Source organism: Chelon labrosus (genome assembly GCF_963514085.1).
Source record: "Chelon labrosus genome assembly, chromosome: 2".
Lineage (NCBI taxonomy): Eukaryota > Metazoa > Chordata > Actinopteri > Mugiliformes > Mugilidae > Chelon > Chelon labrosus.
Genome location: NC_140338.1, coordinates 20,440,062 through 20,455,403, shown reverse-complemented (window position 1 = coordinate 20,455,403; position 15,342 = coordinate 20,440,062). Strand labels below are relative to the sequence as shown.

General features: G+C 41.9%; 1 protein-coding gene across 1 annotated transcript in view; it reads right to left on the bottom strand.

Moving 5' to 3' along the window:
• doc2g (double C2-like domains, gamma) overlaps positions 1-15,342 on the bottom strand; it is a gene marked incomplete at both ends in the record, with an annotated part of 29,493 nt that overhangs the window by 5,305 nt on the left and 8,846 nt on the right. Inside the window, 3 exons of the mRNA XM_084561260.1 lie at positions 7,228-7,352; positions 8,044-8,100; positions 8,867-8,993. Coding sequence (XP_084417386.1) covers positions 7,228-7,352; positions 8,044-8,100; positions 8,867-8,993 — 309 coding nt within the window. The remainder of the gene's footprint in view (positions 1-7,227; positions 7,353-8,043; positions 8,101-8,866; positions 8,994-15,342) is intronic.

Below are 15,342 nucleotides of genomic sequence, written 5' to 3'. Positions count from 1 at the left end.
CTGCTAAATGCAATCCTTTGAAGCTGGGCATGTATAGTTCATCAGAGCTGTTTTTCTGGAAAGAGCTGCCTGCTGTGGCTGACAATGGTATTAATGAGCACAGCAAGAATGAAGCAAACAAAAGTGACTCAAAACCAAAAAACAATGATCTGAAAAAAGGCTGTAATACTCTGAGGAGCTTAAATAAACTCCAGATGAATATCTAAAAGCTGGTCAGCCATCTGATGATCAAATAACACACATCAGATAAGCCTGACATTTGCTGAACATAATAAAGCAGAGAGATAAAACTATAAACTTAATAGAGAATTATTCGCCAGTGTCTGATTGTCTCAAACATTCCTAGAGACTCTCCAGGACTCTCTAAGTAAGAATTAAAATGAATGATAATATGAGAACACCAGTGTGATTCTGTGTTAGTTATTGATGTGTTCATGTTGATGTATAAGGAGCTGCATGTGGTTAAGTTACCGGTGTGTTTATGTATTTACCGCTATTACCGGAGATTACAGTGCATATAGAAACTTCCAGGAGTTGGAGTTATAATCTGAGTTTTGCTCAGGTCTAACTAACGTCAGGACGGAGATCAATAAATAATAACGTATGTGTCAAAGTCATGACACACACATAAAACAGCGCTGTTCTCACTCGTTCTTCTGGAGCAGTGGTAGAGATCCATGAGAGACGTCAGCTGTTAAAATATTTAGGGTTTATTTGCAAACAGTGCGCGAAACTGCTGGAGACGCATCTGGAGACGCATATCAATGCCAGGTCTGAACACACGCACCTAAAGCTGGTCACTTGCAATCGGATAGCTTTGCATGACATACAACAATGTCGCAAACAGTTAAATAGTTTCAGTGAAGTCTGGACACGATTGTCGGTCCATTTCTGTGTGTTCTCCTCTAAGTATCCAAAAAGGTTCAACTTGTAGAGTTTTTTGAGAAGACGTTTCACTGCTCATCCGAGTAGCTTCTTCAGTTCTCCTCTAAGGTTAAGAGCTGTTTGTTTACAATCAGCTGGCAACCTGTAAAAATCAAACACGTTCTTATAACATAAATATATGAGTGAAAGGGCTGCCTTAAAATTTGAGTGAAAAGTGAAAAATACAAAATGTTGTTCTAACGTAAACTGAGTTTATCTTGATTAACCTTTGTTGAGTAAACCTCTGTGTTAGTTTGGGTGATTTACATCTTTTAGTGACTGAACGCCTTAGGGTAGTTATTTAAACTTACAAATCTGTTTCAGTTCAATAAAAATTGTCTGTTGTGTAAACCTTTGTTTTTAGTTTGGTTAATATGGATTTGTTATATATACTGCATATTTTGGTGACGGTATAGTCATTTGAACTTAAATTGATGCATTCATCTCACTCCATTTTTGGTTTAAATTTCTTGTCCTATTCATACAAAATCTTGCAAACCAACTCCTCGGTTTAAAGAGAGGTATGACAACAACCATTCAGCATTTACTGTATGTTGAATGGTTGTTGTTGTACTTCAATGTTCAAAATATAAAGTCTACTTATACTTTCAGCTGCCTGTAGGGCTGAATTCATGTGTTTGACCACTCGCCATAGAATTACATACCTCAAGGCTCCTCATGTTGTAAGTACTGAAGAGGAGCTAAAACGACCTCAGAAATAAGAACTAATATCGTTCTCAGTTCCCTCCATATCAAACAACTTCATATGTAGCGTAGATCTTTTCATACAGGGCTACATGTAAACATACACATTTGATTTTAAAGCTCATAATTTTGAAATGCTATGTTTCCCCTGCGTTGCATGAACCCTAAAACCAAGACTTCTGGAAACACTGCTGATTCTGTTTCAGTCTGGACGAACAGAAAACACAAATATTCACGTTAGCTTCTTGATTGGTCACTGTGTCCTGCACTAGTTTGTCACGCCCCCCTCCAAGATATCTGTTCTGACTTCTGGGGACTAGACAATGAATTACAGCTATTGCTGGCTTCCGTGTCTTTGCTTGCAGCGGTTAAATTCAAAGTTGTTTTTTTTTTAAAACTGCAGTTGCTGGTGCTGCATTCATGTGTTTACAGTTATGTCACGCAAAGTTCTTCTTGTGAAGGAAAAGATGTGAAGTAGAAGCTTCCTCCACCACTTATAGGAACTAAGAATAAGTGGCACCTTCCTTATTAACCAGAGCTCCTTCCCACTAATAATGAACTGACGTTATACCTGTTTAAACCCCAATTACATGGTTGTGCCACTCAACTTCACTTTAAAAGGTCATCTTCACCAAGAGCTACGTGATCAGCATTGATCCTCAAGACTACCTGGCGCTTACACAATGATCTGACTGCCTCCAGAAGAAGAAGAAAGAAAAAGGAAACCTGAAGAAAAGAATGAATCAATTGAGAGTGTCAGACAAACAAAGCAGCTATTTGACCAGCAGCATGTGAGAGGGAGAGGTGAAAGCCTAGGGGACATCTGAGCCTGAGCTGCGCCAAACAGTGTTTTACATACAGCTCTGAGGCAGCTCAGTCTGGAGAATTCCAATTTCCAGAACAACAAAACCTTATTTGACACCGACATTCATAATTATGACTGCATAAATATAAAATCCAGGCTGTATAGAAGCAACTAAACTACGCTCAAATTAACCACAGAAAATTCAATGTGAAGAATCATTCATACCACAGGAGGCTGGTCCATAGAGATATGGGAGGATTATCCCTTCAGTTTTTTTAAACTGTTTTCTTAAAATGTGGGTTGTTCACTGTCGAACACTGAACATCAGTAAACTAACCAACCACATGTGTACGGGCGCTACGCTTCTACTATTTTAGCTCTGTCTCACCAGCCTGCACTGACTGATAAGGTTAATGGGGAACGGCAGCTGTTGTTGACAGAGGTTAAATACTGTTTATGAGACAAACTGGGAGGAGAACTCACCCCATGTAAGGTTGGACAAAAAAACAGGAACACCTGCCTGATCACATGATGAGATACACCGATCAGGCATATCATTATGACTACCTTCCTGATATTGTGTAGGTCTCCCTTGAGCCTCCAAAACAGTTGTGATTCATCAGAGAATGGACATGGTCCTTCTGAGGGTGTCCTGTGGTGTCTGGTAACAGGATGTTGTTAGTGGGGGCCTTTGGGTCCTATGGGTTGAGGGGAGGGGCCTCTTTGGATCATCCCACAGATACTTGATCAGTTTGGGATCTAGTGAATTTGGAGGCCAGGTCAACACCTTGTGCTTTTTTTCATGTTTTTTTTTAGTTGATCCTAAACTATTTTTGTGTGTGTGCCTACCTCAGGCTGCATCCTGCTGGGGATGGCTGCTGCCATCAAGGAGTGTCTTTGCTATGGGGTGGGGGTGTCTGGTCCCTAGCAGTAGCAAATTACAGGTAAACAAGCCGACCGTCGCAGGTGCACGCACCGCTCAGAGATGACATCATCCAGGTGAGAAGACATCATCCGGGGTCTGTAGGTCAATCTACAGACCCCGGATGATGACAACAGGTAACTCGGGACTCAACGGGGAATAGCACTAACGTACGATAACAAAATAATGGTGAAATGAATCCGGCAGATAATGCATTATTTATAGACTGTGTTTTGGTGCCCCAGTCACTCCCACTATATGGATATATGCGGATCTAAATATCTCCCGAAGGACAACAAATGACACAAAAGTTATTTGGGTGAGTAAACGATCGGATTTTATGCCAGAAATGAGGTCCAGGTTGTAAAAAACAGTAATTCCCCTTTAAATGACCTTAAATAGACACAACAGCACAAACACTCAAACTGGTACATCACATCTGTGAATAGCTCATGACACCTTTTCTTCACCTCGTTTGTCTCAGTCCAAAATATGCCCTGACATCATAGTCCCATGACAACCTGATAACTCCGTAACCATTTGGTAGGTAATGCCACCCAGACAAGTTTAGGTGAGAAGGAGATAGAAGAAAAAGCAGAGCAGCCCTGTGAATGAAAGAAACAAACAACACAACAACTGAAAAGCGACAGACGGAAAGATAAAGGAACCAAAAATAAGTGACAATTAGAAAACAAGAGCTAAATATATGCCCGCTGCAGAGAGGACTCACGATTTTTACTTCACACAAGAGCTCAGCAAGAAAAGAGAGATAACACTGTGAAGCGTGGCAGTGTGCTTGGTCAGCAGGAAATCTCTGAAATGTTTTTGCACTTTTCTGTCTTCACGTGTCTGACTTAATAATCTACCTTTTAAATATTTATTTAGATGTGTCAAGAGCTGGGAAGAAGGCAGCAGGCTCCTCTGAAAGATGTAAACTCCATTAGTCTTTAAAATGCTAATTTGTCCTTTTAAACGAACAACAAATTAGTTCGGAGATAATCCTGACCCTGTGTCACTTGAATGGGTCTAAACACCCAATGAGTCACAGGGAGAAAAATAAATAAATAAATCGCACAAGCCTTCTGGACAAATGCACGGACACAGACGAGGAAACGGACACACACACACACACACACACACACACACACACACACACACACACACACACACACACACACACACTGGCATCAGCTTTAGTTCCACCTATCCTCTTCAGGAAGATTGTAGCTGTACGACATCAACACTCTGACGGTGAAGTCATTTAGAGAGCTCAGCAAATTAATTCCTGTGGATTTAATTGCTCAGTATACTGTTGTTGCCTTCAATCCCCATTATTATGAAGTTTATGAAGTTAACTTCACAAAAAGTTTATTAATATTTGCATGTCTAAAGCACAGACTGTATACAATATAGACAACGTCTTGCCACTTCCTTGCATTGGCCAAACCGATGCTATTTTCCTGGGGATACAGGCCAGAGTGTGCGCAGTATAGTGGAGCCACACAGAGCCACCATGTCAAACTTCCACCAGACTCACTCGCGTTTTCTTTTAATTAATACGGCGCCCTGCTCCACCTCCACTAGCAACAAAGAAATGATGATGGATGATTACACACTGTAGCTCTTTATTTATTTATTATTTCCAGCTCTCACGGTGCTACGGGACCGCTTCATGGAGAGGTTGGCAACTTGTAGTGATCATGATGTCACATCCTGTATAAGTGAGTTTCTTGCTTTAGTAATGCGATTCATCTCGCTATATGAGATACCCGTCTACGATGCAACGTCCTGTTTTATTGCGTGTCCGTATGTTGTTGACGGTTTCTATAGCAGTGGCGTCATAAGGATCGTATTAAGAGGTGTTTTGAATAAGGTTTTAGGTCATTTAATGCCTAGGTGGAAAATGCATGGCCCGCCACTGATACTACCTAAAATGACTGAAACCAGAAAAAAAAATGTATTTGACGTGTACTTTCATGTCTTAATTTGGTCCCATCCACCAACATGGAGAAGGTGGAGCTTATGACCTATACTGCATCCAGTCACCAGGGTGGCTCCACTGGCTTTGGCTTCACTTTTGAGGAGCAGTACCATCATCCGTCTTTATACTGTCTATGGTCTATAGTAGGAATCACCAAAGGCTGCATTGAGATGAACATTTTATGCAGCTCATCTTAAACAAGGTAAGAGCCTCTAATATAAAAACACTGAACAGCACAAAAGACAAATGAACAATCTAAAAAAAAAAAGTAAGTTCCAGAAATTACAATCAGATCAGAGAGGTGGTTTAAACAAATGAACAACAAAAGTCTGTACAGGGAAGCAGCAGCTAGAACAAGCTTGCAGAACAAGAAGGAGACACAACAGAAAATTAAATTAACAAAGACAATTAAGATCGAGTTGCTACTCTGGGCGCTCAAAAAGTTGCACTTGAACATACAGCAAAGACAACGGCCAGCTGGCACACGCCTTCTGCACTTCTGAAAGGAAGTAATTCCTCCGGGAAACCAGAAGAGATACTATTAACTGGGAGACAAGGAAGAGCTACCGACTGTTGTACAGAGCTGGCCTCTCCTGAAGCCTGCTGCTCAGTTGCTCCTACAGTTAATTAAATTTTACCGGGGCTACAGATGCTCAGTCTTACAGAGACAGAAAGTTGCCAACAGTAATTGTAGCTGCCTCTTTTGTTCAGTTCAGACTTCTCAGTATTGGACGCATAACTGTATGGATCCATCTATCCTCCACAGTCCAAAGGGTCATCTCAGACATTCAAGTAAGCCTACACTTACAATTCTAAAAAGACACATGACATTTTCTCCACAGACCTACTCAGAGAATGGTGCTATGGGTAACTGCGGGGTGCACAGGCTCTCAGAGGAGCTGATGTGCAAAAGTTGGAAATCTCAAAGTGTCAAGCAGCGCTGCGTGTCAGACAAGCTCAGTGGCTGGTTCATCTTCCTGTCACGAGTCTTGTTTCAAAACAGAAAAAATAAAAAAATACATATGACGTGTGAAGACTAAAGAAAAACAGCCAAGAGAACATCTTTGAGTGAATTCATGTTCCAGCATAAAACATAAAATGATCATCATCTTCAGGCAATAAGCAAAATGTATCTAAAAATAATAAAAAAAAATCAAAGAATAAAAAATATAGTATTATCTATTAATGGACGACAAAATTAAAAACTGCTTTAAAGCCTTTGGAAATGAAGCAGCTTGGTGCTCCTTCCACCTTGAAGCCTCCCACTGCTGGAGGTGGTGTTGGTTACAGCACCGGTCGTCCTGTGTGGGAGCACTCCCTCCCTGCACTGTTAATATTTAGGAGCAGCAGGCAGATCGGAGGTGGTGCTGTGTGGGTTTTACCCGTCAGCATCCATGCCTTAGGCTCAGGCACACAGCGTTAGACACTTTGCAGAGTTTGAGTTTTAGACTTTGAGTAAACCTGCACTGGTCACTGAGCGATACATTATGATCAAGAGAAGGAAGCTGCATCCACCTCCATCCTGCAGAGCGATCAGCCCCCTATTGTGTCTTAGAGACTCTCACTGACGCATCCTGCTTCCACTCAGTTCATAGTTGCTGATCTGTTTGTTAGTTGCTGTACCGTGTCGAGCTTATGCTGACTTTATATTTCTGTCCCAAATGCAAATGAGACCTGGAATGTGGCCCATGCATATGCGTTTCATAGGTCTGTGGGTGTTGTACCAAGCCGGTGTCACAACACAGCATCTGGCTACGCCCCCTCAAGTCTGTCGAGCTGTGTTATAGGGATATCACAACACCCCCTCCATTGAATGAGAATCGCTAATACGGAGAAGCTGCACAGGGGCATACTTTGTAGGTCTGTTCATCAATATCTGACGTGACTCACATTTTGACGAAGGGGTCAGAGTAGCCGTTGGAATCCATGGCGGCCAGATGGGCACAGCGTATGATCCCAACCAGCAGGCAGCTCTTCTCTGTGTTATAGCACAGCGACACCAGGATGCGGCCACGCTGGGGACACAAAAAGCAACAGTGTCAGACACAGCACCTGTTTCCACCCTGGCATTTCACTCCTCAGCGAATACACACACACACACACACACACACACAGCTGGGAATCCTGCAGCTGGGTCAATAAGCTCTCCCAAAACACACGAAGCAACACACATAAATAAACAATTAAATGAAGTGAAACGAAACATTAAAACAGATTACTTGTGATGTGTTGCAATATTTAGGATGTAGCGTGTGTCTGGAGGTTTTGAATCAAAGCTTGTAATTAAAGCTCTTATCTGAGCTGCGCAAAATGACTCCGCTCCCTTCTCCTTTTAATCTCCATGTTGAACCATAAACTGAGTCTAATCAGAGACCAAAAGCTATTAGCCTCTGTCTCTAAAATCATGAAGAGCAATGAGATAGCGGCGACCACAGGGGAAAGCACTGGACGCTGCAGCGCTGGTGTGATTTACTAACTGTTGCTATAGGTTTGCCAGTTGAGTAGTTTCCCAGTTGAGTAGTTTCCCTGTGCACTATTAAAGTTCACGCCTCAGACACAGATCTTGATTAAAAGACGACAGATTAGACTTTGCGGAAAGATTGGAAAATGTGTAAGATATACGTGGGGAGCAATAGGAATCACAGCGAGCCATGGTTTGGCTGAAAATTGCACTAATAAGATTGATGAAGATGATGATGGCGTTACCTCCTCCTCTGCCACGACAGCTCCCTGTGCCTCTGTTTGATTGTTGGTTTCTTTATTCTGACATATGAGAGAGAGAGAGAGAGACACAGAGAGAGAGACACAGAGAGAGAGACACAGAGAGAGATCAAAATGATTGCCTGCAGAGCCTCCGTATGAATATCTATTACACAATATAATGTACTGTGAATTGATGCCTGGCAGCTTCTGGGTAAACATGGAACAAATAAAATGGGATACATTTTAACACACACCGATCAGGCATAACATTATGACCACCTTCCTAATATTGTGTAGGTCTCCCTTGTGCCTCCAAAACAGTTGTGACCCATCAGAGAATAGACATGGACCTTCTGAGGGTTGTGTTGTTAGTGGGGGCCTTTGGGTCCTATGGGTTGAGGGGGAGGGGCCTCTGTGGATCAGGTTTGTTCCAGTGCATCCCACAGATACTTGATCAGTTTGGGATCTAGTGAATTTGGAGGCCAGGTCAACACCCTGTGATGTTTTTCATGTTTTTTGAGTTGTTCCTAAACTGTTTTTGTGTGTGTGCCTGTGTCAGGCTGCATCCTGCTGGGGATGTCTGCTGCCATCAAGGAGTGTCATTGCTATGGGGTGGGGGTGCCTGGTCTGGTCTAGGTGGGTGGTACATGTCTAACATTCACATGGATGCCAGGTCCAAAGGTTTCCCAGCAGAACATTGTATTGTCACAAGATGGTCAATGTTATTTACTTCTCCTGTCAGGGGTTTTAATGTTGTGGCTGATCGGTGTACTGTATACCAGTAGTCCATGCACAGTCACACACATGTAAATTTACATACTGTTACCTGGGCAATTCTCTCCAGGCCCATGTTGTAACGTTTGTTCTCTCCCTCTTTCAGCTTCTTCAGAGCCACTCTCACCTCTCCGATGAATTCGTTTCGTCCGAGCCTGTCCATGTCACACACACATAGCCTTCACGGGCGCATACACAAACACACGGAGAAGAGAAGCAGGCGAATGAGTTTCGGATGAGCCCTGCCACTGCTCCTTATTGTGACGCGAGCGTACACTGAGCCAAATATATCCAAAGTGCCTCTGAGCAGTCAATCAGCTCCTCCATCTGCAACATAAGAAGAGCGCCGGGTGGTTTCTCACGAGCAGCCTCGTGAATGATAAGTTGTGTGATTGCTGAAGAGTATGAAGGTTTCCAGACAATTTCAATCACTTCGTTCTTGTTGGAGTTTTTTTTTTTTTTTTACACCACCAGTCTCTAATTTATCATAATTGAAACATGTCAGGAAGAAAGAAATTGTTTAAATCAAGCAACCTGATTTTCGTTTCTGTTTTTTACCAGAGCGGAAAGGAAGTACTGATGACATGATGTATGGTAGAATAAATTCTGACTACTGGTATTTGCATAGACTTTGTGTTGTATTGTTTATGGTGATTTTTGTGTTTTTAGGGAATTTTCAAAATGAAATGGTCTCTTTTCTAATGCGCTATAGACGAGTATCACGTCAGCTACACATGAGTCTTCACAGCCCATCATCTGCTGCAATACTCCCTCTGTGCTCAGATATTCCCAGATGGACCGTTGCAGCTTGATTTTCTCCTCGCTCTTCACTCTCTCATGCTCAACCTTTCTCCCTCTCATCACACACACATGCACACACACACACCTTCCCCCTCTTTCTGTTCTCTTCCTGTCTCTCTGACATTTGGGCGTTTGACATGCTGGTTCCAGCCTTTTAGTCATAACTGATGAGTATCTCTAGCAGAAGCTTCAGAATAGCTCTGACTCACCAGCACGGCTGTCAGATGATTTATATCCCTTTGCTCTGTCATACATGTAGGGTGTCTGCGATGAGACGAATGTTACAGCGACATGTGACACCAGTTCTGCCCAAAGTGTCGCCGTTTACTGTGCGAATTCTCCATCCGTTGCCCCCGCGTGCTCTCCCGCAGTTTTCCCCACTTTGCGATTCTTATAAAAGCCACACAGATGCTCGTGGAATCTGTTCAATCTGCGGTCCCAAATTTTAGTGAGTAATTAACAAAATTCACCTCGAGTGACATTAAGGTTTAGGTTCATTGGACATAAAAACGAGTGGCAAGAGTGCCAACAAAAATGACTGGCAACAAGATGACCTTGCTGTAGAATTTCAGGAATGCTTTACATGTCTATATGTACAGTAACAAGTCTGGACACACACTGTTCAGGATGGATGCATTATGTCAAGACATTCTCCAGAACACCTTTAGTGAGTTTCTTCAAATTTAGCACAATCTCAGATGAACTCATTAGAGTTTGGTCACAAACCCCCACAATCACACAAGTGTCTAGTGAGAACAAAAGCCTTAAATATCCAAAAGATCAGAAATCTACTTCACTGTGACACTATAATGTTCGACAAAAACACTTCTAATGTCAAAGTCTTTGACATGTCTTTTATGAGTCTGGACAGACACGGATGTAAACTACAACTTCACTAGTTGGTGGGGCAAGTCATTCTAGTTTGTACAATTGTCTCCATTGCAGAACGATACTAAAGACATCGTAACTATGAAATAAAACTGAATTACGTAGCAAGCGAAGCAAAACATTCTCACACACTTGGCTTCAGCCACTGTAGTTCCTCCTGTAGCTCATCCCAAACCATCTAGGTTGGATTAATGCCAGGTAACTGTGGAGGTCGGGACGCAGCACTCCATCACGCTGCTTCTTAGTCAAACAACATTTACATCAGCTGCAGATGGGATTTAGATTGTCCAGTTAAAACACAACTGATTGACCAGCTAAGCTTGAAGTAGTTGGGATGGCATGTTGTTACAGGACGTTGTGGTAAGGGTGCTGATTAAGTGGAAATAACACATGTACACCAATCAGCCATAACATTATGACCATATTGTGTAGCCTCCAAAATAGTTGTGACACATCAGAGAATGGACATGGACCTTCTGAGGTTGTCCCGTTGTGTCTGGAAACAGAATGTTGTTAGTGGGGGCCTTTGTGTCCTATGGGTTGAGGGGAGGAGCCTCTGTGGATCATCCCACAGATACTTGATCAGTTTGGGATCTAGTGAATTTGGAGGCCAGGTCAAAACCTTGTGCTGTTTTTCATGTTTTCTGAGTCGTTCCTAAACTGTTTTTGTGTGTGTGCCTGTGCCAGGCTGCTGGGGATGGCTGCTGCCATCAAGGAGTGTCATTGCTATGGGGTGGGGTTTACTGATATGGTCTAGGTGGGTGGTACGTGTCTAAGTAACATCCACATGAATGCCAGGTGCAAACGTTTCCCAGCAACACTGAATTATCACAAGATGGTCAGTGTTATTTAATTCTCCTGTCAGTGGTTTTAATGTTGTGGCTGATCGGTGTAGATACCACCTGTTTACTTTCTCTGCATCTCACAAAGAACATGTCAGCCGGATTGATCAGACCAACACTCTGCAAATATTTCCTCTGCTTTGAGGCCTATTCCTTCACTCTCCTTCCTGTTTGTTCGTCCAAGCCGTTCTCTTGCTATTACTGGTCTCCCCCTCAGTATTAGTTTCTTCTCAGCAACTCAACCGTGACGGCACACAGTCTCCTCTCAACAGTTACAGTTCAGATGTGTCTGCTACTAGAAGCATTATGTGGGCTCTAATTTGAGGTGCTGTTATTTTGGTAAATTCTATAATTCAGTGTAGACCGACCTGATGAAGATGCTAAAAAGTGAATACTTTCACAGGGCCTACTAAAAATTTCATTACCACCCAGTATCTAACACAAGTTCTTTTTTCCTTTTCTGAACTTATCAGTACCTGGCTACATCTCACCCGAGGCATCCGCAAGTCAATATCAGCCTCACCCTTCATTCAATACCAGCCCAGACTTGTTCCTATCTTTCCACAGCTGAGGACGATGGTAGTCTATTACGAAGCCGGACAGAGGGATGGGGAGATGGAGGGAAGAAATTGAGTAGCGATTGATTAGACCTAGCACTGACTTTATGTTTGTACTACTTTAACACACACGCACACGCACCCACACACACACAGTCTCTTGATACCCACTTCTCTCCACATGTTCCATCTCTCTGCTGTTCTCCGGGTGGTGTCATTTAAACGAGGGAATGGATTGAGGCATCACATAACCACCGTCACTGTTTTCTAAATCCTTAATCATCAATTTGCCCAAAGGTAGAGCCAGGCTGCAGGAACCGACTGAGAGATTTGGAACGAATCTCTAAATCAGCCTCCGCCACAAATTCAGACTTCAAAAGAGACTGATAAATCTAAAAGGCAGCTTCTCATGTTCAAGTGATTGTGCTGAAACAATCGCTTTTACTGAATGTCAAAATCCTCTCATATTTCTTCCAAAGGCTCAGATACACAGTAACAAAAATGAATAACCTGCCAAGATGGAGAGTTTTACTGTGAATTCCAGTTCAGTGGACTTTTCACTCAAGACTAGAGCACCTCCGGCAGCCGTGCTGCACCAATTAAAGGATTAACCGGCATGAGGCCAACCGTGAAGTCTGGATTGAGGACATTAGTTATTGGTTAACTCAGCCGGCTCATTCTTAATAACAAAATGGACCTCCAGTGGCTCTTAGAGATAAAGTCTCTACACAATGAACACAGAATATAAAAAAAAAGCTTTTTTCTTTCTACAAGCCATTTCATAACTGTCTTCTATTTAGTCGTCTATTTTTGTATTCTGCTTTAGCATAATGGCTTTATATAATCATTCTTAGTGCAAATGAATGAATGGAAGATGAAATAAATTAATAAATGCACAAGCTCACTTGTCTGCCTCCACTTTACACTCTTTTTTTTTATCTTCTAGTGCAAAAAGCTGCGCAGAAGAATGGACTTGACATCAAAGAAATATTTAATGGCTCAGAAGTTTTCACTCTCTGATGAAGGGTGACACACCAAACAGTAAAAAACAGATGAAAAAAAAAATGCCTAAAGACGCAGTCTTCACAGTCTTCCATTAAATCAAACGCCATTTTCGTTTGATTTGTCATTTGACGTTTTTCTGCAGCAGCCATTAAATGTGTTTTCATGCAAATTACTGCTTTACACAACAGTGAAATGGTGCATTGGACTCAAATGGATTATCTAAGCAAGAGAGATACACAGGAAAGAGTGCATTTAATCAAATTCTGACTAAAACACTCATGTCGCTAAGGCAGATAAAATCTTATACTGAGATTTTCAGAACATAATAACAATGGTTCTGCTTCTTTGCAACCTACAGACTGTACAGAGGTCATCCATCAACTCTTGGGGGTCATGACATATTTTTTCCCTTTTCTCCAGCTGTGCCCACAACAGCTGAGAGCTGGAGTGTTAGCGATCTCCTGGTTTCCAAAGTTGGAAAATTACCCAGGAGTTTTAAAATCCTACCAGATTTTGAAATCAAGTTGCATCACACACATGTTTTTCTCTCTAACCTCAAACTTGCAAACACTACATGATTTCAATAATTGTGAAGCCCACACTACAGGAGTGTCTTTCTCAGATCGTGGAGCATTGAATGCACCACCTTACATAATCTCACGTGATCCCACTGGGAAGTGAATGCAAACAAAATGGAGACTGCAGAGAAGCGATTTCCTTTAACTACTTAATACAGTAAGAAAACAAACAAATGCAACAACAAAAGCAAAAGTTTAAACAAGAGTGGATGAGAAAATGGTTGGGGAGATACAGTGGCACAAAACGTCTATCGTTTACCAAGAAATGGAAGTTATAAGAAGTTAGTTTTAATATCTACCTACAGTAGTATGCTAGCTAATGCTGTTTAATAATAATAGGGGTGGCCTGAATGAGTCTGCAAGTAGTTCAGGACATCCCACATTACCAGACAACCTGGGCTGCTGAACTTGGGGGTGAACTGGAGGATGAACACTCCTGTAGCCTGAGCCGAGCTTTAACGGGAGCATTCTGATCGGATTCATAAATAAGAAGAAAACTAAACACTATTTTATTGATCATGTATCTCATGATGCTCTGTTTGGAGCTGGAAACATACACCGCAATTTAAAAAATAAATAAATAAACAAATCTGTCAAGTATGCCAGGTCACACCAGAATTGAAGACAAAAGCGCCATCCACTGCATATAAAGCAATTTGCTGAATTTGCCCAACGTCCATCACGTCGTCCTTGACAGTTGGTTGCTAGTGAACGTTCAATGCTCTGGCTGCATATTTACCACTCTAAATGTTTCTGAGTGAAATAAGTAAAACATAAATATAAAGCCAGTGTATGGATAGAGGTTGCTCTTCTTGCCGTCACCGCTCTCAGTTTGAAAAGGAAATACTGTTGACGCTGGGTTCACGCAAATCTCCCAACCAGCTGTCAGCATGGGGAAGTTGTTGGCGGGAACGCGGACGGTGTATACTTGAGCTACTATGCAACTGTACAAGCCACTCCCACTGGTCATTATCCTCTCAAAGTTGTACTAATTTTAACTTGGTACACGCCCAGTTTGCATCACCACAGGTTTCTTTGCGTGTCATTGCTACAACTTTTAAATCTCATCCCAACATCGCAGCTTAATGACCCATGACCAAGTAGTTTGTGGAATACTGCTGCATTTTTTCCAAAACACCTCTCAAAGTAGTGTTTTCTGGGGTATGACATTTGCTGTTACCACATCATATTTTCTGTGTCAAATGACACCTTTGAAGGGGCTGCTCTTGCGTTTCTTGCTCCTCTTATAACATCCTTATTGCAAGCAGTCGTATTCACAAAAAAAATGATTTAATAACCCAGTGTTGACTAGCTACTCAGCAGCATATGACACACTTTGCAGCTAGCTGGCGAACAGCCAGAGCCCCATATTTTTCTCAAGAGTTGGAAGCTTACATCATAACATGAAAACGCGTACAAATGAGATGCAACCTCGCATATTTCATGTGTAACTGGCAACACATTTTAAGCAGCCACGTGTCATTTCAGGGCGTTAAATTAGACGATCTGGGTTTGGACTAAGGACAAGTGTCCTTCATTGAGGTTAGTCAGTATGAAATAAAACGCCAAATCAAATAAATTCATACTGATAACACACGACTTATGACTTGTTGTGGTAATCATGCTGTTGATGATATCAGGCTGTTGGTAAGAATCCTTATATAGAGCTAAAGAGAATAAATAGAGAAAGATAACACTGGACTTTTCCTCATGAAATTACTCACAAATTCATAATAATGCCATTCCAAAATAATGCAGATAATGTTGTTTTTTTCTACTGGGCTCAACTGGCCAGAAACTCATGTTTAAAACACAATTGACATAAGCCATGTTCTCTCATGAAAATCTATTCTGGTA